This window comes from Sciurus vulgaris (genome assembly GCF_902686455.1).
Source record: "Sciurus vulgaris genome assembly, chromosome: X".
Classification (NCBI taxonomy): Eukaryota; Metazoa; Chordata; class Mammalia; order Rodentia; family Sciuridae; genus Sciurus; species Sciurus vulgaris.
This window is the reverse complement of record NC_136471.1, coordinates 127,646,917-127,673,565: the sequence shown is the minus strand read 5'-3', so window position 1 is coordinate 127,673,565 and position 26,649 is coordinate 127,646,917. Positions and strand designations below refer to the sequence as shown.

The window sequence follows — 26,649 nt, the reverse complement described above, 5'->3', positions numbered from 1 at the left end:
CCTCAAAAGAATAATTAGAGGCCCTTTATTTGATTCAGTTTAGATATGTCTGATTTACAATATCAAAAGGAATTCTTTAAATGGGGGAAGTGGGAAAAAACTTTAAAGAGTTTAAGAATAAATTCTCAACTATTGGGATATTTATATCTATCTGACATTAAAGTGTGATCTCCTTCAGGAAAGAAAAAAACAACAGTCTTATTTCAAGTGTGAGATGATACATGGTGCCCAATAAATATTTGCCAAAATATTGCTGAGTGGAACTACGGAGTTACAACTCAGGAGGAGTCATACTTAACACCAGTCCCTACTAAGGACCTAGTACTAGTCTTTCCTACATTCTCTCCTTCTTCATGATCAATCCTCATGAGTAGTACTATGAACTTTTGTAAAAATTTTTATTGCTGTTTATCCAATGCATGTTGCAACCACTTGCCTGACTTTTTTGGAAATATCTCAGTGGTTGATTTTCCAGGAATCAGAGAGTGACTCCATATACTTCCACTACCCTAAGTAGAGTTCCTTTACCACTTTTGACCTTTGTACCTTCATGTGTGTTACATGGAAACTATTCTTGGATTTTTCTCTATTTCACCTAGCAAATGTCCCCCACATCCCTCTTAGCAGCTCTCCCAGTCTTCTAGTTGCATCTACCATATTCTTGGTTAACAGTGCAACTTTGACTTCACTGTCCTGATTTTATCACCATCTTCTCCATTGTGATTGAGAACTTGGACCAGTGCCCTTATTTTATTACTCCTAGTCTAATCACTTAGCAACCTACTTCAGGCTAATTGCCCTGTCCTGGTGTCTAGTTGAATGTATCATTTCCCAAAGATTATGCTAATTCTACTGAAAAATTGCAGACATCTTTCTCAATTTCTTTCCTATTTCCTTTTCCAAACCTTTTCCTTTTTAGTCTATCACATCAACAGTAAAATCATCCCTTAGGACATGCTGAAGTAGTGATTCTTTTTTGTATATTTCTTGTTAAGTAGTGCTTCTTAAAGTGTGCTCCAGAATAGCAGCTTAGGTCACCTAGGCTGCTTATCAATACTGCCTGAGAATCTGTATTCCTACAAATCCCCCTCAGGTGATGTTTATGCAAATCAAAGACTGAAACCTACTATGCTAAAGGATGTTTTGATCAGACAAGCAGCCTAGCAGTGTATTTTTTCCACTAATTCCCTAAGTCTTTCCTTCTTCCCTCACTTCATGTGTGGGTCGTATTAATGATGCACTTTTAAAGTGACTTCTAACTTGCCCCCAAGCTAATTTCGCTTAAGGCCTAGGTGGGTTAAGATGACACTCTTGTTCACTCTTGATGCATCCTGTCAAACCTCCCTGACATTAGAATGTCACAGGGCTCAGAAATTTCAAGGTACAATTAGGGGGAAAGATTCAACAGATCTACATTGTAGAGTAAGGCCTTATATTCTCAAGAAAAGACTGGGTTATGATCTAGGATGTTGGATGACAAAGCCCTGTGGGGGCAATAACTAGCTCACTTGAACTTCCTATTTTAAGAAGTGCTATTGCTTGCGCTTAAAACTTTCATCATATTCAAGAGGATACATTCATCTATAAGATGAAATCCTTTAAGCTGGTCACCTTCACTTAAAGTTTAGAATCAGAAACTTTGAGCAGAATGCAGGTATGGGTGTGGAAGGAGGCCAGTGATTTAGTCAAGATCAAGTAGTTCTTTATGGGTAAGCTGAGTCTACCACCCAGGACCTCAGATGACCAAAGAAGGGTGAGGAAATTGTTAAAAGAATATTGTGAGAATTATGGATCCCTGAAAAAAAATGAAAGGGGTATTCCTCAGCAGGTACAAAACAACTAAGGTATCTATGACTAACTCTGCTGGCAAAGGATGATAAATTGGGTTCTTCTCCTAAGGAAGAACCTTGGTAGAATGAGAAATAAATGGAGTTTAGTACCAGAGTTGAGTTCAAGTCTATCTTTGTTCACTTACTGATTTTGTGATTTGAGAAAAATGACAATTTCTGTGAACTTCAATTAGCTTATCTAAAAAAATGAAGAAAATACTATCTGCTTTGTGTGATGGTACTCTTTAATTATAAAATAAGGAGAGTACCTGAACCACAGCAGGTGTTCTGAGAGTTCTGATTATTAATATTATCATCATCATCACTTTACTTTTCATTTTTCCTAGGTATTTTAATGCTAAAGGAATACCATAGGTTCTATGCATTCTTACGTATCTATGTAACACTAAGTGTTTGCAGTGTCTGCATAGTGTGTAAAATGTGGTCCCCAACACAGGAACAACAGTAATATCCCTTGCTCCTCCTGGAAAACACAGAAACATCCTTTTGTCCTTCCTCTCCAAACAAGACAGACTATTATAACTACTAGATTGAACACTCCCAAAATAGCGCATTAGCAATCTTAGCTTTAGGCAAGCAGATCACTCATTAAACTCTGTATATCTACCTGAAAATTCATTTTCTCTTCAAACAGTATTTTTCCTTCAAGAATCTCACTGGGATCAGACTCTCAATTCTAATACTGAGTGTCTTAGGAACTAATACTGTGAGTCAAGGAGCCTTCTGTCTGTCAAAACATTGTAATGTTAAATGGTTAATTTACATTCTTCTAGCAATGTGAGAATAGCTCAGGTACTGGACCCAGCTGCCTGTTTAAGGCTCAAAAGCAGGGGAACTGTGCTTTCTGGCTTTTCTTCAGGTTGATTTGCCTTATTTTCAGTGAGAATCTGTTAGCAACTTACAGAGGGGCCCAGGCAAGCTTTGCCAGTCTTACAATTTGGCAACACACTGTTAGCTCCAATGAATAGCTTCTTCCCTTCTAAATCCTTTGTTCTTTCCTACTCCTTTAGACTAAAAGCCTGGATTTTCCCACAGGGTTTCAGGATACTGATTCACTAATTTGTTTAATAAATATTTATTGAATACATGCTCTGTGCCAGGCACAGGTTTAGATGTCAAAAAGGAGAGTCCCAGCCTTCACAGAATGTGTATTGTAGTAGCAGAAAAAGATAATAAGCAAATAAAAAATATGAAAATTATAATATTTGATTTAAAACAGTGTAAAGATAGCTGAAACAATTTATAATGTCAGCATCTATCGGTAATTTAAACTTTAAGTGAGGTATAAACCTAAGAGCTGGTTTTATGAGAGGTGAACTGAAGAGAAGTAAGAAAAAGAGTGGGGAAAGTAAGATTTGGGAAAACTGACTTTCTGTGTTTTGATTTGTTCTTTACTTTTAAAATCTAAATGCTGGCTTGGCCTTCTTAAATTGAGTAAAAAATCAGGGCCTCCTTAAGAGAACTGTATTCCTTCCCTGTGCAAATAGGAACAGAGTGCCCCAAATGCACGTATGTCAGCTGCGTTGACAGTAGGAGAATGAGCAATAATGCTTCAGGAAATGAGTTCTTTAACAAAATCAAAAGGAAGAGGGTGGCCTCAGCTCACTGCCTTCAGGTGCAATGGCCTTAATATTTCAGATAGTGGGGAAGAAGAGAAGAAATTTGACATGCTGTAGGCAGTGTCTGCCAGTGAGAAGTCTGAGTTTCCAGGCAAATTTAGGAGAATATTGGCTTTTCAATTAAAATACTTAATTCTGTGATATCCATCAAAAATGTGTAAAGAAAAAGATAAAGTGAGATAAAAATAGTTCACATTTTAGTATATTGCTGTACACACCAGTCTTATTTGGTATAATTTCTGCATATCTATAGAAAATGATAGCATTTTTCCCCCAAAATCACATTTAAAAAAAAAAAATCATGAAATGGCTTTTTAAAAAACTAAATGGAATGGTAGTTTGGGGGTTCTAGACTGGGAAGAGTAAAATGGAATATTCTGGGGTAATGGAAATATTGTAAACCTGGATCACCGATTATTACCCAGGTGGATATAGATGTAAAAAGTCATCACACTGTAACTTAAGATTTGTATATTTTTACTGTATTTCATGTATACTTCAAAGGAAAAAAGTGAAAGGAAAAACAAGTAAAGGAAAAAACCTAGATTTTAGACCTTTGGATGTGTGGTCAACTAGATGTCATAGATCATGGGCTCTGAAGCTCATGCAGAACTGATTAGATCCTCACAGTATCTTCCCATTCACTCAGCTGATGACATCATTTAACAAACTGTGGAGCTGTTCATTCTTCTTATTATTGGATTAATAATAATTAATAATTAATGTTAATTCTTCTTATTATTGGATTCTAATACAAAATCTATCTAGAAAGGAAAAATTAGAAAAATAAGGAAGAAAAAAAAATGTCCACTGAGTTCTTAGCTGGGACAAGATTTAGGAAAAGTTTCATGCCTATTTGGAATTTCTCTGAGTGGGGTTAATAATTTTGAACCCCAAAAGATTGGGTCCCTGTATGACTGTAGGACTGTCTGCCACAAAGGCAGGAATAATTGTGTATGAGGCCTTTGCTACCTGAATAAATGTGAAAAGTTCATTTTGCAAAAGAATCAATGGCAGCAAATCTATGATCAGTAATATTTAAGTTGTTTCCAATAGCAAATAATAAATCGTTGAATTCCATGCTGCATGTTCTTTTAAGCTGTATTAATTTCCACCAATATTACTTTATAATTTCTCAAAGGTAAGCTTTTAAAAATTATAATGAAATTTCCATGTTTTCTCATTTTGATTTACTTAAATTGTCCACACACCATCTGATTATTTTCACATGATGGACATTTTTTTTATTTGTTCCTTTATAAATTGACAAATTATAGTTTTTTAAAATGGTACATAGTCATGTTATGATTTATGACGACAATGTGGAATAACTAAATCAAGCTAATTAACTTATCACCTCAAATACTTATTCTCTTTGGAGACAATATTTGAAATTTACTCAGCAATTTTCAATGTACATTATTATTTATTATATTCACAACACTGTGCAGTATGTCTCAAAGAAAAAATTTTCTTCCTAAGGATGTGAACCCTTTTATAGCACTATTTACGACAATCAAGTTATGGGACAAAGTATTTTTGTATGATGAAAATATTTTCTCTTTAAAAAATAGAAAAGAAAAAAGAGATTTTCATTATGGTAATAATAAATTTAAGTCCATGTATCCTTTTGAGTTTTTTATCCCCCTTAATAAAGTCAGGTTTGTTATTTTTTACTAGAGATAATCATTTTGATTCTTTTACTCTGCTTTTATTTTAAAGAGTTCATTCTGTTAACTTCAATAAAATGATGTTCTCAAAAAAAATTAAGGTCTTCATGCCAGGGAAAAATAACTAGTTATCTATATAGGTGTAGCTAGTGATGAACTCCACAAATGACAAAGCTTCTTTTTCCAGTCTAAAATATTGTTTTAGGTTACTTGTTCAGAACACAAAACCATTTTTGTGGAATCATGGTATTTGGGTTCTCAGAAGAGGTCACAGGAGGTAGCTCATTTATTTAGCAATGAAGGCAAAATAATGTGTATTTAATAATAATAAGATTAATAGCAAAAATACTGAATAAAAGAGAATTTTATAATTTTACCTTTCAGCTATTGAGAAAAGGCACATTTAATTACATGAAGACAAGAAAGCTAATAAATAGATTTTACAGATAGTTTAAAATAACCTATACTTGTCATCAGAGACAGTATAGAACAAAGAATAAAAACAAAATGTGAATCATTCCACCAACTAGAAATACCTACTCTTAATGTAGTGATGTGTTTATATCCAAAAGTGAAAACAGATTTTTATGTAATTGTAATCACATGGCACTATGTTATGTCTTGCTTTTCCTGGTTATTATTGTATTTTAATGACTTTGAAGATTATCAACATGGATTCTTTGTCCAATCTTGCTTCAAATTCCAAACCCTTTCTTTCTTTAAAAAGTGTGCCACAATTTTTTGTTTTGTTTTTGCTCAAATAGAATGTAAACTGAAAGAGACAAAAAGAGGGGAACTAGGAGGGTGAAAATAAGCTAAGTGCAAGGGAGAGTTTAGGTCACAGTGTGACAGCAGGGTTTTTGGATTTAAAGATATTTGAAACACAGTGAAGATAATTAGGAGCAGTGAACTTGAAACTAACAGGAGTAAAATGGGAATAAGCATCATCCTACTTCATCATTTGATTGGTGAGGAAACACACAATGCTTAGCAAGTTCAATATCTTCCTGAGGGTGCTGAGATAGTTTGAGGCAATATTGGGAAGAGAAATACATCTAATATTCTTCAATCTTAATTTCCTTCTTCAAGAGAAAAGCAGAGCCAGACATGTGCACCATCTGTTATAAGGCTCAGGCTGAGTTGGCTGGAGCACTGAAAAATTGAGGGAAAGAGAAAGGGAACAGTGTAGCCCCTATTAAGTAGAGAGAAGCAAAGACTACACAAATCACCATCTTTAAATGGATTTTTCTAGTTCAGGGACTATGAGCTCTAGAACTATTAAAATTGTACAATGAGTGCTACAATAAATTGTTAACCCATCCATGTGGATTAGTAAATGAAAAGTCTGTGAAATTAATCATTTGCCCATTTGCTAGAAGGTGAATTAATGCTTATCACAATCAATTATGCTTATCACATCATTTACTGTTCCTAAAGAAAAGTCCACATATCCAGGTATCCAGGGTGCAATTCTAAAACAGTATAAACCTTGTCTTTTGTATATCAGTAGGGGTAAGAGCACATTGTTTGTGTTATAACATTTCTCAGAGATATTGCTTATTCTAGAGTAAACTTGAGACCAGCATCATTGGTGAGGTAAGGAAAAAGTAGAAAGAGTCAAAGGCTGAAAGAAGGAAAATGGAGAGTAAGGGGTTATGATTAAATACTATAATATCTAAAAACATTATCAATGACTATTTGAAAAGCAGAAAGTACTGCCCTCAGTGAGAACTTAAATTTTAGTATTTGAATCAATACATTTTGATAAATGCCAAATAGATTCTTGTTTCTCAAGAATTAGACCTCACAGATTTAAAACTGGTTTTCACATTTTTTTTCTTCGCTAAGACTCACCTTGACCTTATCATGTCCCATGGATTTGAAGAACTTCCCAATGGATGTCCAGACCTGTACAATGCAGCTGGAGAGTTGTAAGTCACAATTATTAAAATGAATGCCTGCTTGTTTTAACCAAAGACCTGGTTCTTTTAGTGTCATAAAGGGGAAAAGACCCGTGAGACTCATTCTCTACCTACTTACCAGCACCCCTCGTCCTAAAGAAAGGACAAACAAATGTGTGTACATGTCTCAGAGGAGAAGCTCATTATCAATACAGCATAGGTAACCCTTAATCTAAAATGCCAACTAACTTGCCCTTATTCAAAAACAAAGTCTGATTAAATAAGTTTTTCCTTAAAATAAAAATGTCTCCTGGGAAAATCAAGATTATTATTCATTCAACCCTTATAATGATTTACTCCCTAATCAGAAAATTGTATTACTTTCTATCTTATGCCCATATACACCATCACTCCCAAGGGAATTCTGGAAAGAAGGGATGATTGCTTTTAGAATGGGACACAGGGGCCTTAGTCAGAGGAGGATGCAAGAACAAGGGGTATGAGATGATAAAGACAGAAAAAAAGCATTGTCCTTAGGAAGGAATGGTGAAGGAAGTAGGAAAGTGACATCGACTTTGTCCCCTTTATGCCCTAGCTCTGATGCCACTGAAATCTTTGACATGAGCCATAAGTTGCTGATGCCTCCAAGGTAACGGGCTTTTCAGTTAAGAGACATAGAATTTTTCTGACTTGCTCTGTCAGTTTCTCTGTTTGTAGAATGCAAAGAATAATAAGTGCTATTGACCTACAGGAATGTTAGGAGATTTAATGAGGCAGGGGCAAGAAAATACTTTTAACTTCTTGGTTTTGAAAAATAATAGGACACATCAACTATTATTAAAAAAAGAAATGGTGACAGAGTTTCTTTCTGATCATTTAAAATCACTGTATATTTCCCTTGAAACTTCCTACAGAAATAAACAAAATAATGAAACATCTTTGTTTTAAGAAGCTGTCAGGGATAAAATGAGAATTTCTGATTTATAATAGGCTTTATGCATTCATTTTTTCCCTATTGCCCCTTCTCTTGAAAAGAAGGTTTAGAAAAGCACTTTTTTACATAATGATTCCTTCTTTGTCTCTTTTCTACTACTACATATTCTTCCCTGCCTCAAAATGACACTTTTATCTGTAAAACAGCAGCCATAGCTACCAACTGAGGCTAATCCAAGGCTTAAAATCCTTCAAAAAGTAAATATGCTTGGTCGTTGCAGGACTTAGATATCATGAAATCAAAGAATCAGCAAGGTTCTTACTACTAACTTTGGAAGCAAAGGGTGGAAATTACTCTATACTTTGCCATCCCAATATTACCTCCTCTTTCCCCATCTCTTTACCTCTTCTGTCTGCCCTATGCTGAGGTTTCAGAGGAGTGACAAAAAGAATTATTATGATAGGCATCAAGAAGCTCACATGATAGGGACATGGGGTATTTGGTAAGCTCCAGGTATTTGTTGGAGGAACTCAGGTTGTATTCACACAGAACTGCAGTGGAAGAGATGTTTAGCAATTCTCTTTGTAGACTATCAATGCTTTGTACAGGAGCCTCTTTGCAGTTCCTTGTTTTCTGTGTTTTTATATTTTGGTTTTAAACTTAAAAGGTAGTCAAAAGAAAGAGGAAAGTAGATTCCAATTAAATTTGCCATTGATTTTGGGGTATTTCTGGTGAGTCACTATCTTTCAGTAAACAAGAATAAGAATCTATAAATTTAATAAGCATACTGAAGTTATTGGCTAGTCAAAACTTCACATAATATTCCATGTCCCCATCACCCTCATTTTAAAAGTTCAAATATCACAAACAAAAGGCAGATAAATAGTGCATGAAACAAGAGTAGCTGTCAATTCCAGAATGAAGAAAAGCGCAGAGGCACATGACAAATAATGACCTGGTTAGCAGGAACATGGAGAACAAGAGCTAACTTTGGTTTGCTTCACTGTTAACTATCTTACTTTGGATGGTTCAAATCACATAAAAATATGACCTTATACAATAGGGAATCTGTTTTTAACTTCATCTTAACTGTTATGAGTAGGTCTATTTATCAAGACAGTAGCACAAATGAATATTTCTAAATTGCATATCCCACAACTTCCTCTTCAGTTACCTGCCTATAGCCTTCCCTACTTGCTGAGGTAACAGAGTTGACCATAAGTATTTAACAGAAATTTTCTGAAAGAAAAGATAATAGATCCTAGAACAGGGGCCAAGTTTGTAATGGGAATGTTTTAGGCAGTCCCATGATTAATTCATTCTTATTTTAAAAAAATCAGAGTGGTTTCAATTGAAATACTAATACTAGAGCCATGACTTGGATTGTCTTATTGGATTGCCCCAACACATCTCAATCAAGTAAAGACAATCCTCAAATGATTTTTATGTGTTTGTTTGTTCTTCAGAAAATGTTAGTGAATGAAGAGGCAGAAGAAAATAGACTTTATAGATTCCATTCTCTCATTACACAGAAAAAAAATCATCCAGAAATAACTTGCTGTCTTCAATTTCTTTGGTTTCAATGACATGTTGTGATGATTGCAGCTCTCTTATTAAGAATGCTCTTGAAATGACTGAGCATGTGTCTGCTTTAGATGACTTCCTTGTTTGTTTCTTTACATGGCTAGACTTTCAAGTTTCCTATGAAAAGATACATTCAGGTTTTCACTGTGATTTCTTTACTCCAGTTGGGTACACGATGAATGACCTGATATTTGAGTGGTTAAGTGATGGCCCAGTGCAAGTTGCTGAAGGATTGACCCTGCCCCAGTTTATTTTGAAAGAAGAGAAGGAACTTGGCTACTGCACAAAGCACTACAACACCGGTAAGTTTTCTCTCAGGTGCTGAGCCCAAGCGGGTTCCTTTTGCTTCTTGGAGAATGTATCATTTTACCTTAAACATTACATATTTATCAAGCAAATAGAGCTCAAAAACTCCTCAATAGATAAGATTCCTGTACCCTCTGGAATAGGTCGCTGAACACAATAGATAATTTTTCCAAAACAAGTAGACAAAAGGGAGAATTCAAAATCTTTTGCTATTCTCTTGCAGAATATCAATCAGGTGAGTCTGAAGAAAGGTGTACGTCAAGACCTAATCTGTGGTATAGGAAATTGAATTCTTGCCCCTTCCTGGCATCCCCTCTTGACATTGGATTCACAGATCAATTTGCATTCCCAGCCTTAGTGGAAGAGAGAAGAGAGGGATAATAACACAGGTTTTTGTAAACCCAAAAATAAAGCTGTTGTGCTCTTTAGTCCTGGACAGTAATAGGAGTTTGAATGAAAATGAGAGTATTCTGCTGGCTCTAAAGTCATGTTTTATCAGTAATGTCAATAAGTACATGCAGGGGTAGGGTGACAGTGATAATTTGAAGTGGTAGCAACAAATAGGTATTTGGTATTTCCTGGAAGGTTATACCTGCCCAGTAAAGTTGATGGCTTTTCCTATGAACATCCTGGGCATTGATACCACAGAGGCTGATCACAAAGAGGCAATCAAGAGGACCAGGTGTGGTGGCAAATGCCTGTAATCCCAGCATCTTGGAAGGCTGACACAGGAGGATTGCAAGTTCAAAACCAGCCTCAGCAACTTAGTGAATCCCTAAGCAACTCAGTAAGGCCCTGTCTCTAAATAAAATATAAAAAAGGGCTGGGGATGTGGCTCAGTGTTTATGTGCCCCTGGATTCAATTCCCAGTACCAAAAAAAAAAAAAAAAAAAAGGCAATCAAGACATGATTGTTTATTCAGTGACTAGTCCAGGTCCTTTACTGAGTAGAATGGTCCATGAACTCCTATTACAGAAGTCAAAAGTGACTTCCTATGAGGTAACTAAAACCTGATTCCATGGTATTCTTCCTGACCAAGAAGAATTAAACCCTATCTCTTATAATCTGTGTGGACTAAGTCAAACTAACTTCGGGGATTCTGACTCCAAGTCAATCAAAGAGGGGGAAAAGTAGAAAAAGGAAGGAACATCTATCTCCTAATAGTATGTTGATGTTTTAATATATTTACATTAATTCTTTTTCATAAACAATGTAACACCGACAAATAGTTCCTAGGAATATTCTAAATGTCTTCAAGCAATTACCCAAAAGTCTAGGAATTTTATAATGACTAGGCTATATGTAATTTATAAAAATGTATATTTTTCTTTTGCCATTAATAACATAAAAATACACAGTTATTCAAATACTGTTGGGTATTCTTTTACTGCTTAGAAGAGAATGGTTTCAAACATTACATATTATATGGTACGTGTTATATATTACATATATCCTATGGGCTATATATTATGGTATAGAGTCTATATTATGTGTTACATGTTATATATTATAACCCCACACATTTTGAATATTTTATTTCCTTTGGTTGGTTTATGTCAGTCTTACAAACTCTGAAGCCCTGCCTAAAATAATCAAGCTGCAAGCACAGGTTTAAAAATTAAATGTGCCATGTGTTTTTAGTCCAGTGACTGTTTAGATCACTCCTTCTCACTATTATTTCAATTACTAGTTGAATTGGTTACATAGGGTGAACATTTGTGCAATATTCCAAATCTGTATGCAATATTATTTTAAAATATAAAGTAGGGTATTGGAATGGGAAAGATAAATTCAAATTAGATTTTAAATGATCACTTCCTGCTTTCAGGAAAGTTTACCTGTATCGAGGTCAAGTTTCACCTAGAACGCCAAATGGGATATTATTTGATCCAGATGTACATCCCCAGCCTGTTGATAGTCATTTTGTCCTGGGTCTCCTTTTGGATAAACATGGATGCAGCCCCTGCCAGGGTTGCACTGGGCATCACCACAGTCTTAACAATGACAACCCAGAGTTCAGGTTCCAGGGCTTCTTTGCCAAAGGTAAGACATTTCACTTAACAAGTTACCTGAGAGGTTCACCAAAGGTCTTGTGGGCTAGAGAACTCGGTGAGGACAGAAATTTTGCAATCCTATAGGACTTTTGAAAATTCAAATTCAATAAGAGAATGAGGAACTGAGTTGGAGAGTATTAAGTCTCTGAGGCTATGGGAAACCCTCAAAATCAATTCAGTTAGGAACCAGAATTGAGAGAAAAGGAATGGAGAGGGGTGGTAGAAACATGGCTTACAAATTCTAAGAAGCCCTTGCGTTCTTTTGACCTCAGATATTTAAGAGCCAAGAACTGGAGTAGGATTGGTGTAACTTATGCTGTATTGTCAACTATCCATGAGCATATTATGATTCATATGCTCAGTGAAATAATTTATAGTAATAAAAGCTTGAATTAAGCTCCTAGAAATGTATACCAGAAAACCATATCAATGAGTGTGTATGTATGTAAAACAGACATTTTTTAGCATCTCAAACAATGATCCATAAGTGGCTGTGTGATCCATTTTTATGTAAGGGGATCTTCTGTTTGTAAATGTTGCTTAAATAAGTAATGATAAATATGATACTTGTGAAATACCCTAGGATCCCTGAAGTGTGCCGATGCATGCTTTCCCCTTTTCAGAGTACGCTGAGTCACTAGCTTGAATTTTCTGGGAGCATGTGTATGATTCAGCATTCAGTGTACATTGTTTCATACTGGTTGAGTGGTCTTTCCAAAATCCAGTACCAGAAAGTAATTGAGATGTAATCCCATATCTTTGCTGGTTTGAGCTTATGTTCAGTTGTGCTGCAATTGACATGATGAGAAATGCTAGATCGTGTTCCACATTATATTCTATGTTTAGAACATGAGATAACAATATGGAGGTCCATGAACATAACAGAGTTGTACTAAGAACTGGGGAAATAGTTACACAAATTATTAAGTCTCATACCTCCAAAGATAAATATTAGGATTTATATACTCATAGAAACCAAATAGAGCTGCCTCAGTTACTTTATCTTCTATAATAACAAATAGTATAATGTACTTGTGTCATATGTCTACTGCAGTACAGATATCAGAAATACTAATACCTTTTTTCAATTACATAATCACAGATCAATTTTACCAAATAGAAATTCTAATCTGCTCTCTTCTCCCTCCCAAAGAGGTTCATTTGCTTTTTTTCTTTAGCTATTAGTTACTGTCATCACTGCATTCCATGCCATTAAACTTCAGAATGCATAAACATATATTTTACAATTTAATAGACAGCCAAAGTATTAGTGACAAATTGTGAGCAGATAACGTCAAAACAAGACATTTAGCCTCCAACTATCCATTGTTAAGAAAAGAGAGTCAATTATATTCAGAATGAAAGCTTGAGATTTTACAAATTTGTTTTTTTCAGTCTATGAAGCTATTATGATTCTGCATCAACAGTCAAAACTATTGCTAAATAAATGGTTACTGATCAGTGATCTTTTTATGTAGAGGCAATCAGGAACTCAGATAAACCCAAAGAGGGTATAATAAAAACCATTTTATACTTGGCTCTGAATTTGTAGTGGTTATCCTTTTGCCACCAACAGGTTTATCTTCCTACATGTACTTTTCTTATGCTATTATTAAATAAGGTTGGCTCTCAACTGACCGTGAGGAGATGTGACTCATATGAATGACGATAAGAAACCAAAACGGGTAAAAAGTGAGTCATGGAAAATAAAGAATTGACCATATGCTTACTTATACATACACATACATATAAATACTGATTTTAATTTATGAACGCTGCAATCTCTGACCAGATGCTTTACTGTGCTAATTATACAATTGCTCCAGAGCCTACTGTAATACCCTGTACAGAGTATATATATGCATGCTGAATTTCAAAGGTAAGACATACTCATTATAGAAAATATAGAAAACATCATTAATGTTCATCAGTCAGTAAATAACTGTTCTTAAGACTTTGGTATGTTTAATTCTAGTTATATTTTTCTATTTTCATTTGTGGGCAAAACTGCTTACATGTACACAGAGAAAAATGAGATCAAACTTTTATATAGTTCTGTATTATGTGCTATTTTCCATGGCATTAATGACATTTTTCTTGAGCTTATTTTTCCTTTTTGTGGTGCCAGGTATTGAACCCAGGGCTTCACACATGCTAGGCAACCACTGAGATATATCCCCAGCCCATAATTTTTTTTTGCTTCAAGCTCTTATTTTTTATTAGTTCTTTTTAGTTACACATGACAGTAGAATAACAGTTTACCTGATGCATTAATCGTTATTTACTATCTTAGATATTTAGAGGGATTTTTGATTTTATAAGTATGATAATTTTAAATACATTTGTATATGAGTATGTCTTATTGTGCTCTAGAAGACATATGTAGGATTTAAATTTTTTAACTTCAATGGAAGAAAATGGGAACTGAGGATGATTAAAGTGAATATCTATGAGAAACTGACCAATTTGATGCATGTGCTATGTAGGCAGGAACTTTGTCTTGTTTATTGTGTTAAATTCAGTACCTAGGACAATATGTGACTTCGACTAGATGATCAATAAATCTGCATTTGTCAGATAAATAAATAAGTTCATAAATAGCCATGTTCCCCCATGTGAGACCATGTAGATGATAAAGAAACCTAAAGCAGAATCCATGGGTAAGATGTTATGGGAAAACATTATAGTTTTGATATATGGAAGGGTGTCATAGTAATATGACATATACTATAAAGAAATGGATGGGCTGGGGCTGTAGCTCAGTGGTGGAGCACTTGCCTGGCACATGTGGGGTACTGGGTTTGATCCTCAGCACCACATAAAAATCAGTAAATAAAATAAAGGCATTATGTCCATCTATAATTACAAAAAATTAAAAATCATATAACTATAAACATCAATTTAAAAAAAGGAAATGGAATTTCTCTGAGGGAATAGATCTCCCTTTCCTGAAATTCTTAATCTGACACTGGGAAGTTTGGAATATATGCATCAAGATACATTTTTAAATATAGGTAGGCCCGGATTTAAATCTTGGGAACTTTCACTTCATTCAACTTCCCTTAGCCTGTTTCTTTGTTTCTAAAATAAGATCATTATCTACCCCTTTCAAAAATTAAATAAAATAAGAAGAGGAACTACCTTTATAAACTGTTTAGCCAAGTTTTTATACATGGTAGGCACTGAACTCCTTCTGGGTATTTTTGTTGTTACTGTTCCCTGTCCATAAGGCAATAGGAAAGACTACTCTATGAGATAAGAGGTTATATTAGAATTTTTGAGAAGGGCCTTATGTTCTGAGGTTGTCCATTATCTGGATATAGTCATGCTTCCAATGAGATGTACCAAAGTTTATTGTATGTACTTACATACAACTATTTATGCATGTATACACACATGCATGTGTTTCTAATAAGTATGCAGTCTATTGAATAGGTTAAGCTCCAGAGGGTCTGAATAAGCAATGGCCATGTTTTTCTCCAGTCACTGTCATTAAACATCTTCAATTGACTTGTCTTCCCTTGAGGACACTTGAGGAATCCATAGATTTCCAGTCACTATATTCCATGCCATTAGACCCCAAATCCATAAATATGTATTCTACCATAGACAGCTAAAGCACTGGTGACAAATACTTTAGGAAAATCCACTATCAGATTTTTAAGAAATCAGTCTGAAACAAAACTTCAGTCCAGTCACTTCAATGCTGTTTCCCTCCCTTGCCCCCAGCTCAGGCCTGACCTTTGTCTTGAAGATATGCAGCAATGTAAAGTACATTGACTGTTCCTTCAGTTCCTCCCTTTGCATTTCCAATTCTTTTCTCCACTCCTGTTGCTGACTTGATCAATCATAGTGCTAAGGGTAAAGAGGATAGAACAAAGTTTCATGTAACAAGCAGTATATCCCATATAATTTCTTACTCCTAGGATCCTACTCAGGCAGGCAGCCCTCCCAGTTGGCGTGCTTCCAAGGTGACACATCTGGCTATCTTCCACACCATTTATTTGGCCCCACTAAGAACTCATGCACTCTTGCTTTGCTGAACTGTACATATACAACTTAACCAATTGCTATCTCTTCTGCTTTCACCCCACTGTCTTGGGTATTCCAGGTAATCTACTGTCCTCAGAATTTATCCAGATAAGAAACAAGTATTGGTGTTTGTATGTTCATATAAAACCCAAACTGCTGAGGACATATGAGAGGATCTCCTAGGAACTCTTTCACTCTATGATCCAGGGGAAGCTTATAGGAATTTCAGAAGTTCAGCAAATATATGGCATGTAGAGGAGATGCCCAGTCAGTGTCTTCTCTCACAAGAATATGGGTGAACTACCTTCTACGCTTCTAGGAAGAATGCCATAGTACTGTCAACACCCATAAATTCCACTACTTTGATTAATTCTTTTCAAATATCTAGTTTTCTGTAATAACACAGGTACTAGATGTAATGGTCTCTAGGTAGTATGTATTCCTTTCTAGGAAGTCCAGCATGCTACATTCATATGTGGAGAGTCTTCTTTAATAAAAGACTTTAGTAGAAATTCTGAGGCAAAAAAACACTTCCTATTACCATTCTGTTACATTTAGAAATAAGCATTCTTAATTTTAGACTTTTATCTCTATGAGGGCAATGACTTCACTGATTTTGATCATGTGTACATACCTCCTACTTAGCACAAAACCTGGGTCATAGGTGTTCACTAAAGTGTTCGTTAGTGAAATAATGAACAGTATTAAAAATACTTATAGCCAAGTGCTATTACCAGCATTATTTAATTGGTGATTCATTCGTCCATACAATTCCATTAATACTTACTGAATGCTTTCTCTGTGCCATCCATTGAGTGAGGGATCAAAGAAATAAAGCACAGTCCCTACCCTCATGGTTTGTAATCTGTTAGGCCAGAGACAGACATGTACAATGCTGATTATTTAAACAATGTGGAACATAGGGACATACCAAGGAGGATTTCTAACATATTAAGTGGAGGAGGAAGCAATAGAGGTGGGGATGGATGGGGGAGGGAGGAGATGAACAAGAGAAAGAGGGAGAGAGAGCAGTGTTAGGAATATGGCATGAAGGAGAGAGTCTGAACTGAGTCTATGAAGCATATTAACTAGGTAAAGGAAGAGAAGGTAAAGATCATTCCAGGCAATGATGACCTTCTACTCTTAATATTTGGGCTACACTTAAAAGATTCTTTAGAAGACAATCTGGGCATGTTTCCAGCATGATTCAAAAATTTTAAACACATCTCAAGTAAGAAATTTGTATTTATTGATTCCAAGTTAGTTTCCTGCCTTTCTGCCAACCAATGCTTCTTGTGTTGTTTGTTTTTTAGAAGTTCAATCCCTTCCCTAAATACAGAGAAATCAAATACCAACACAATATCTGTTCCATAGGTAGCTTCCTGTTTGAAGCTATAAAATTGGTTTTAAACATACACCTCTGCCGGCATCCGAGAAGCAGGTCTGCTGGCAATGTTCAAACTATGCAGAACATGAAACCCTTGGTGGCAGACTAAAGCTTGGGTGTATTGTTTCCTGACCCATAGGATGAATTGAATATAAGGCTGTGAGATATTAGGCAGGCTTAATATCCAAACAAGGTTAAACAATTATTTTCCTTTACTTCATGTTTACTATAGTTGAATGATTTGCAGCTACTCCTAAGTGTGCCTTGAGCTCTCATTTGTGACTACAGTCTAGAAACTGCAGAGGTGACAGAAAGCATTGGTAGAAGACAACAGGGATGACCCAGGTGTGCAGGTGACTCTGAAAGATCCATAACTATCTCCTTGGAGCAAGGATACAGAAGCATTTTCTTATCTGTTATTAACCAGGATGCCCTATTTTCTACATAAGGAAATTTCCCCTTACTTTTTAGCCATCTGGTCAACTGATACCAGCTGGACCATTTAAAGCAGCTGCCAAACCCAAGACAAGCTTGGAATTTAAAACAAGACAGACCATAGTCCTGCCACATTTGGCCTTGCTTTAGTCCCCATCAGGATGCTTCTAATAGAGAGTGCAGTAAGAGAAACTATGAAAGCAGTATGAACTGATACCAACAGGAGCTCTGAATAAGGATTTGTTTGGATATCTATTTTAGCTCTAAAACATAAGGATGATTGCTCCTTCTATCAGGCACACCCCCAGGTAATTAAAATGACTTTCCCAGGTAGGTCAGACTGGTATTACTAAAAGAGGTTGAAAACAATTTTGTTTTGCACATAAATGGAATTTTATGAGGTTCTTGGATAAAAGATTAAAAGGAAGAAAGCTGAGCTTCAACAAATTGATCTGTGGGTTGTTCACTTTAGCCAGATGTCTGCATATGTGGGAGACTTCATAAACTTTCCCTTCTGACATTTCCTAAGCCCCAGCAAATTGAAGAATCATTGATATAGTGAGTATGGGATAAAAATATGCAAAGAGATGACGTGTGTGAATTCTCTCGGGACAGAGGTACAGCACCATTGGCACTTTAGTTTAGGAATGTTGTTGGCAGCCTTTTGCAGGGAAGCTGACAGTGGAAGAAGTTACCCAAACTGTGCTGCTTCTTAAATCCCAGTAAGGCTCATAAATCTTTGGGGAATATCATTTTGAGATTCAGGATCATTTTGAAATCTTTCTCTTCCTTTTCACTAAAATGGGTAATTCTGGCTCATACAACCTTTTTTTTTTTTTTTTGTAAACAACACAAAGTTAGGACAAAATGAACTACTTTGGAGCATGAAACACAATGTGAGGCACTGTGTTATATGCTCAGATTATAGTTCTGTCTTTAATAAGATTGACATGTACATGAAATAGGAAATTATAACTCAGTGCAGTAAGGGCAATAGGGTAGATTTTTCACAAAAATGGCTGTAATAATTTCTCTCCCTCTATTCACACCCTGGGGCAATAGGCGCCTCCAGTGTTAATCTTGGTCACATGACTTGCCTTGGATAACAGGACAATGGCAAGTGTGACAAAAACAGAAACTTGAAAAATGCTTGCATATTGGAGCTAGCTCTCTCCTGCTGCTTTTGGGATCCTAGGACCACCACTTAGCAAATAAGGTCAGATTAACCAATTGAATGATGAGAGACTGATGGCCCAATTATTTCAGTCAACAAGGTAACAATCAGCTAACCACCAAATGGGTGAGACCATCACCTGCCAATAGACCACAACACATAATTGAGCCCAGTCATGACCCTGTGAAACAGAAACAATCCATCCCAGTGGAACCCAGCCCAAATTATTGATCCACAGATTTGTGAACAAATAAATGGCTATTATTTTAAGCCACTAAATCTTTGGGTGGTTTGTTACAAAGCTAAAGTTAACTGATACAGGTAGTGATAGAGTTGGATATAAAGGGTTATGGCTACTTAAAGATGGATTCTTCGTCCAGTTGTAGAACTTCCTGGAAGGAGGAATATGAGGAAGCAATACTTGAACTAAATTTTCTTGAAAATAGATGGTTTTTTCCCTTTGGAAACAAATTCCCCAACACCATTGTGTTTTTAAGGAAGTGACCAATATTAAACTTCAGTTTTTATGGAACAAGTGTGTAATATGCTACACATTTAGTCTGATGATATTCTTCCTGATTATCAAACCACTCTTAACATTTCACCTCTTCCACTTAAATACTTGGAAAAGTTTCTTCATAGTTTTCCTCAAGAAGAAACCACAGTTAGGCAATTATTGAGTGCATACTTTTCTTCATAAAATGTCTGTCACAGTCCAGAAAGCAGCAGAGTACTGATGATAAGCACATCAGTCTGAGCACTCCCTAACAATTAGGTAGTCTTTCCTTTTTTGTATATGTCCTTACACTAAATATGCATTTTTCTTTAGAGAGAATTATATGCTTGTATATACACATTGTAATACATTCATTTATCTAAAGGGCATTATGATTATGGACTAAAGAAAATACAGGTATAGCACAGTATGAAATATTAGTAAGCTCTCAGTTGATGTGTTAATTTTCTATGACTGTACAACACGCTTTACAACTTAAAACAACACTGATTGTTGTAGCTCATGTGTAGTTTATAGTTCTGTAGGTGATAAGTCTGGCATTGCATGATTGGGCTATCTACTCCTATAAAGTCAAAACCATAGTGTCAGCTGGGCTGAGTTCTCCCCTGGATGTTAAAGGGGGAAAATATGCTTCCAAAATCATTCTTGATGGCAGAATTCATCTTTTTTTCAGCTGTAGAGATGGGGCCCCCATTTTTTCTGCTCTTAGCCAGGGACTGCTTTTAGTTCCTAAAAGCTACACAACCCTTTATAGGTGGACCCCTCAACCTTCAAGTCTGCAATGGTGCATTGAATCCTTCTTCTATTTAGAATCTTTGATTTCTTCTAGATTCAGATTTAAAGGGTTCATTAATTAGGGCCAGCCTCCATAACAATCTCCATATTTTAAGGTCAACTGATTCTGGATCCTAATTATATCTGCAAAACCCCTTAAGAGCAGTTACTAGATTAGTGTTTGTTTGAATAACTAACAGGAGTGTATATATCAGGGACTGAGAATATCAACAGGTGGTGGGGGATGTACAAATTCTGCCTACCACAAATGATAACCATGACTCTCTTTGGATGGTCCCCTGATTCAGTTTTGCCCTTTATGTTGTATTTTCAAAACAGCAGTCCATAAAAATGTGTTTAACATCTTTGTTGAATGTTCTCCCATAGATTCCCATCTCACTAAGGGCAAAAAACAGTCTTTGCCATGGTAAGCAATGCCATTCATAATCTTTCACTTATTTCCTATTGAACTCAATTCCAACTAACCCACCCCCTTGCTCACTGCTCCAGTCACACTGACCTCCTTGCTATTTCCTGACTTTGCCAGCCACATCCTGTCATCTCTGGGACGTTGCAATGGTGTTTTATGCCTGCAGTGATCTGCTCCCAGATAGTTACATCACTAACTTCTCTGCCTTCTCCAAATTTTTATTCAATCTCACCATCTCAATTAAGGCTGTTTTTTCCATTACCTTTCCTAGCTAGGACCTCATCAACACCCTGATGTAACTCAACTTTTTGGGGTCTTTGTCGTTTGTTTGTTTACCCATATCATTTACCACCTTATAATAACACCATGATTTATATAAAACCCTATTATGGATTATGTTTATTGAACATTGTTTGTTTCCCTTAGCATGACTATAAGCTACATGAAGGCAAGAATTTAATCTGGCATGCTTGTTATAACAGTACCTAGCCCATAGTATATGTTCAATAAGTATTTGTTGATTAAATGAGTGAATAAACATACTTCTCTATAGTTTAATCATTGACCACTATCCATATAATCTTCTCTAGGAAACACAAGAAATAAGAGAATCCACAAAGAATGAGGGGCCTATTTTTCCTTAATCAACTATGCTTTACCATGGAGAATCTTGGTTTTGTACAGTATGTTATTTGAATATAGTAACAACTTTATAAAGTTCCACTTCTCTGATAGTACTGTTATATCTTATTTTCTTTGATATTTTTATAGAGTATTTTAAGCAAAGAAATAATAATAATAAAATAAAATAATGGTTTAGATAAGAGGGCATCCAGATAGGCTATTTTTATCTCAGCTTTGCTTCCTCAGCACTGTCACAACTGATTTGGAGGTTTCTCAGTGTGCTGATGCAAGCACCCATTATCCTTTCTTGCTTTTCCAGTGTGTTTCGATACAGCTTATCCTTTGAATTCTGATGAAGGTGTCCAGAGGCCTTCTCATCTGGGCTATCTTCAGCAGCTTTGGGCCCTTTAGGATGCAGCCCTGTATCCTTCCACAGGAGCCCAATAGTCAGAAAATTAGCACCCTTTTCTTTACCTAGAAAAAACTGAGTGTGTTCTTTGTTTTTCTCTGACTTTAAGGTATCATTAAGAATTGCCTATACATTTGAACCTAAGAATTGCTTTAGACTTCATCTAGGATTTAAGAGGTCATGAACTCCAACCCGAAGCTAACTGTATGATATGCCTAAAGCATCATATTCCAAGTTTCACCTAAAAGAAACCCCACAACAAAAACAAAACTGAGGGTGGGTGGGAAGACTCATATTTGCATTTCAAAGATGACTATACCCTAAAGAAACTGGAATATCAAAATATTTTCCACACTCCACATGAACTGGTCTCATAAAATCTTAGACTTTTGTGTTGTTACCAGAAGGAACCTCAGTAATCCTGTGAGAGAAGGAAAAGCTACGGACAATGAGGAGGAATTAATTTTCTACTTTGCAAGATCCACTTGAAATAGATGCCACTTCTTACATGAGGCCCTAGTGGATTGCCATCAAGTGTAAATGACCTCTTCCTTGATTCCAAGGCACTTTGTGTTTTATCTTAATCATTGCATCTTGATTTGTACATAATGATCAGAGTCCATATGTACTTCAAGTATATTATAAATTACTTGCAGATAAGGTCATGTTTTGTTCAACTCTACATAACCCAAGTGACTTACACAGAAGAGACCCCTGTGAGTTATTGTTGAAGTACTGTAAGAGGAGAGTGGTCAGTGGTTCCTCATACTCAGAGTGAGAATTAGTGCTGGGGTTTAACTGGCTTGCTAAGGAAGGGTCGCTATTGCAGGGGTCTCAGCAGAGATTATAAAGCTTTTCCAAACCCCATCACAAGAAAATTAAATCAAACTATCTAGGAGGATGGTCTAGGCATCATCATTTTTTAAAACCTTCTAGGTGATTCTATTGTATAACCAGGGCTGAGAACTGTGGTTCTGTATTTTGTTGTCCAAGCAAGAGTTTTCACTGTGCTTATTATGCACCAGGTTATACATTCATTTGAACTCCACATCAACAGTATGAAGTAGGTACTATTATTATCTATGCTTTATAGATGAGTATACTAAAGTACAGATGGATTAAATAATTTGCTGAAGGATAAACAGAACTAGACCTTGAACCCAAGCAGTCTGGCACCAAGTTGGTATATTGATCACTGTGCCACATCACCTTTCAGAGTTAATGATTATTGAGCTCCTTCTTCATGCTTTTCACTGTGCAAAACCCTTCACGTGATTACCTCACAAGAAACAGAAAGGAAGTACTATTTTGCAATACCAGTCCATCAGCAGAGAAACTCAAGCATAAAGAAATTAAGCGATTTGCCTACAGTTATGTTTCTCATGAGTGAAGAACCAAGATTCAATTTGCTAGTTCATTTAAATCCTCTCATCAAAGGAAGAAATAAAAATTTTAAGTTCCATCACATTGTCCCTACCATGTTATTTAGAGGTGGAAGCTCTTGACTGTGAAATGATATTTTCTAGACTCTGAAATTCCTAAATATATTGGCTGTGTATATTGCATTCACTGTATATTATATGTAGTTGTCATCTTCATTCATCATTTTGATGAATGAAGAAAATGCATGCCTGATTGACCTTCCTCTTTCATATTAACAATACCTTGTAATGGCTCCTGAGGCTTCCACTAAATACTCTTAATTTGTTGACAAACACATTCTTCTTCAGCAGATTTTCTAACTTAACCCTGTTGCAGTTTATTTCCTCATTCATAGCCCTTTTAACCATCATTTTCATCAATTCACACCATATGTGTTTGTGTAGAGTCCAAACATGTATATCATCCACCATTTAGTGGCAACTGAAAGGTTGAAGGAAAGTAGATTGAATGATCAACAATAAAATGCTTAAATATATTGTGGCCTATTCATACAACAAAATGCAAGATAGAAATTAAAATGGAAAAATTATAGTCACACATAACAGAAATGAATCTCTCAATCTAATGGTAAGGAAAAATTATCAAGCACAAAAGAACATGCTCATGAATATTTTTAAAAAGCAAGCAAAATTAATCCGTGGTGTTTCAACCAGAATTATGGCTGGATTTGGGAAGTAAGAAAAGTAATGATAGGCACATGATGGGGGAATATATGTTGTTGACCTGAGTTGTGGCTACCTACATGTGTTCATTTTGTGATAATTCACTGAACGGTACACTTGTAATCTGGTTAAATTTTAATATTTCAATAGAGGAGCTATAAAACTTTGCAATAATAGTTTTTAAAAACAGAACACACACACACTTTAGGAATTTTCCTTTCCTTTCTTTTTCACAATAAAAATAAGTAGATGTTTATTGGTGCTAGCTAGCAACCATGCTTCTAAGTACTTTTTTTTTTTAATTGTAAACAAATGGGATACTTGTTTCTCTGTTTGTACATGGCGAAAAGGCATACCATTTGTGTAATCATAAATTTACATAGAGTAATGTTGTTTGATTCATTCTGTTATTTTTTCCCTTCCCCCCACCCCTCCCACCCCTCTTTACCCTCTATACAGTACTTCCTTCCTCCATACTTGCCACCCTCCCTAACCCTAACTCTAACCCTAACACTAACCCTTCCCTCCCCCCCATTATGTGTCATCCTCCACTTATTAGCGATATCATTCGTCCTTTGGCTTTTTGAGATTGGCTTATCTCACTTAGCATGATATTCTCCAATTTCATCCATTTGCCTGCAAATGCCATAATTTTATCATTCGTTATGGCAGAGTAATATTCCATTGTATATATATACCACAGTTTCTTTATCCACTCATCAATTGAAGGGCATCTAGGTTGGTTCCACAGTCTGGCTATTGTGAATTGAGCAGTTATGAACATTGATGTGGCTGTGTCTCTGTAGTATGCTGATTTTAAGTCCTTTGGGTATAGGCCAAGGAGTGGGATAGCTGGGTCAAATGGCAGGTCCATTCCAAGTTTTCTAAGGAATGTCCACACTGCTTTCCAGAGTGGCTGCACTAATTTGCAGCCCCACCAGCAATGTATGAGTGTACCTTTCTCCCCACATCCTCGCCAACACCTGTTGTTGCTCGTATTCTTGATAATCGCCATTCTAATTGGGGTGAGATGGGGTGGTTTTGATTTGCATTTCTCTTATTACTAGAGATGTTGAACATTTTTCCATATGTTTGTTGATTGCTTGTAGATCTTCTTCTGTGAAGTGTCTATTCATTTCCTTAGCCCATTTGTCGACTGGATTATTGGAATTCTTGGAGTAAAGTTTTTTGAGTTCTTTATAGATTCTGGAGATTAGTGCTCTATCTGAAGTATGATTGGCAAAGATATTCTCCCATTCTGTAGGCTCTTTCTTCGCATTGCTGATAGTTTCCTTTGCTGAGAGAAAGCTTTTTAGTTTGAATCTATCCCAGTGGTTGATTCTAGCTTTTATTTCTTGTGCTATGGGAGTCCTGTTAAGGAAGTCTGATCCTAGACCAACAAGGTGAAGATTTGGACCTACTTTTTCTTCTATAATCTGCAGGGTCTCTGGTCTGATTCCGAGGTCCTTAATCCATTTTGAGTTTAGTTTCGTGCATGGTGAGAGATATGGGTTTAGTTTCATTCTGTTGCATATGGATTTCCAATTCTCCCAGCACCATTTGTTGAAGAGGCTATCTTTTCTCCATTGCATATTTTTGGCACCTTTGTCTAGTATGAGAAAATTGTATTTATTTGGGTCTGTGTCCGTGTCCTCTATTCTATACCATTGATCTGCCTTTCTATTTTGGTACCAATACCATGTCGTTTTTGTTACTATTGCTTTGTAGTAGAGTTGAAGATCTGGTATTGCAATACCCCCTGTTTCACTCTTCCTGCTAAGGATTGCTTTAGCTATTCTGGGTTTCTTATTCTTCCAGATGAATTTCATAATTGCTTGCTCTATTTCTGTAAGGTACATCATTGGGATTTTAATTGGAATTGCATTGAATTTGTATAGCACTATAGGTAGTATGGCCATTTTGACAATATTAATTCTGCCTATCCAAGAACATGGAAGATCTTTCCATCTTCTAAGGTGTTCTTTAATTTCTTTCTTTAGTGTTGTATAGTTCTCATTCTAGAGGTCTTTCACCTCTTTTGTGAGATTGATTCCCAAGTATTTTATTTTTTTTAAGGCTATTGTGAATGGGGTAGTTTTCCTAATTTCTCTTTCTGAAGATTTATCACTTATGTATAAAAATGCGTTGGATTTATGGGCATTGATCTTGTAACCTGCTACTTTACTGAATTCACTTATGAGTTCTAAGAGTTTTCTGGTGGAATTTCCAGGTTCCTCTAAATATATAATCATGTCATCAGCGAACAGGGATAGTTTGAGTTCTTCTTTCCCAATTCGTATCCCTTTAATTTCTATGGTTTGTCTAATTGCTCTGGCCAGAGTCTCAAGAACGATGTTGAATAGAAGTGGTGAAAGAGGGCATCCCTGCCTTGTTCCAGTTTTTAGGGGGAATGCTTTCAGTTTTTCACCATTTAGAATGATATTAGCCATGGGCTTAGCATAAATGGCCTTTACAATGTTAAGGAATGTTCCCACTATCCCTATTTTTTCTAGTGTTTTGAGCATGAAGGGGTGCTGTATTTTATCAAATGCTTTTTCTGCATCTATTGAAATAATCATGTGATTCTTGACTTTAAGTCTATTAATGTGGTGAATTACGATTATTGATTTCCTGATGTTGAACGAACCTTGCATCCCTGGGATGAAACCAACTTGATCATGGTGCACTATCTTTTTAATATGTTTTTGTATGCGATTTGCTAAAATTTTGTTGAGAATTTTTGCATCAATGTTCATTAAGGATATTGGTCTGAAATTTTCTTTCCTTGATGAGTCTCTGTCTGGTTCAGGTATCAGGGTGATATTGGCTTCATAGAATGAGTTT

General features: G+C 35.9%; 1 protein-coding gene across 4 annotated transcripts in view; it reads left to right on the top strand.

Annotated features, from left to right (window-relative positions):
* The window catches only part of GLRA2 (glycine receptor alpha 2), a 204,369-nt gene that overhangs the window by 68,933 nt on the left and 108,787 nt on the right, over positions 1 to 26,649 (top strand). For all 4 annotated transcript variants that reach the window (XM_079123212.1, XM_079123213.1, XM_079123215.1 and 1 more), the window contains 3 exons: positions 6,988 to 7,070; positions 9,723 to 9,860; positions 11,693 to 11,907. In XM_079123212.1, the coding sequence (XP_078979338.1) occupies positions 6,988 to 7,070; positions 9,723 to 9,860; positions 11,693 to 11,907 (436 nt within the window). The remainder of the gene's footprint in view (positions 1 to 6,987; positions 7,071 to 9,722; positions 9,861 to 11,692; positions 11,908 to 26,649) is intronic.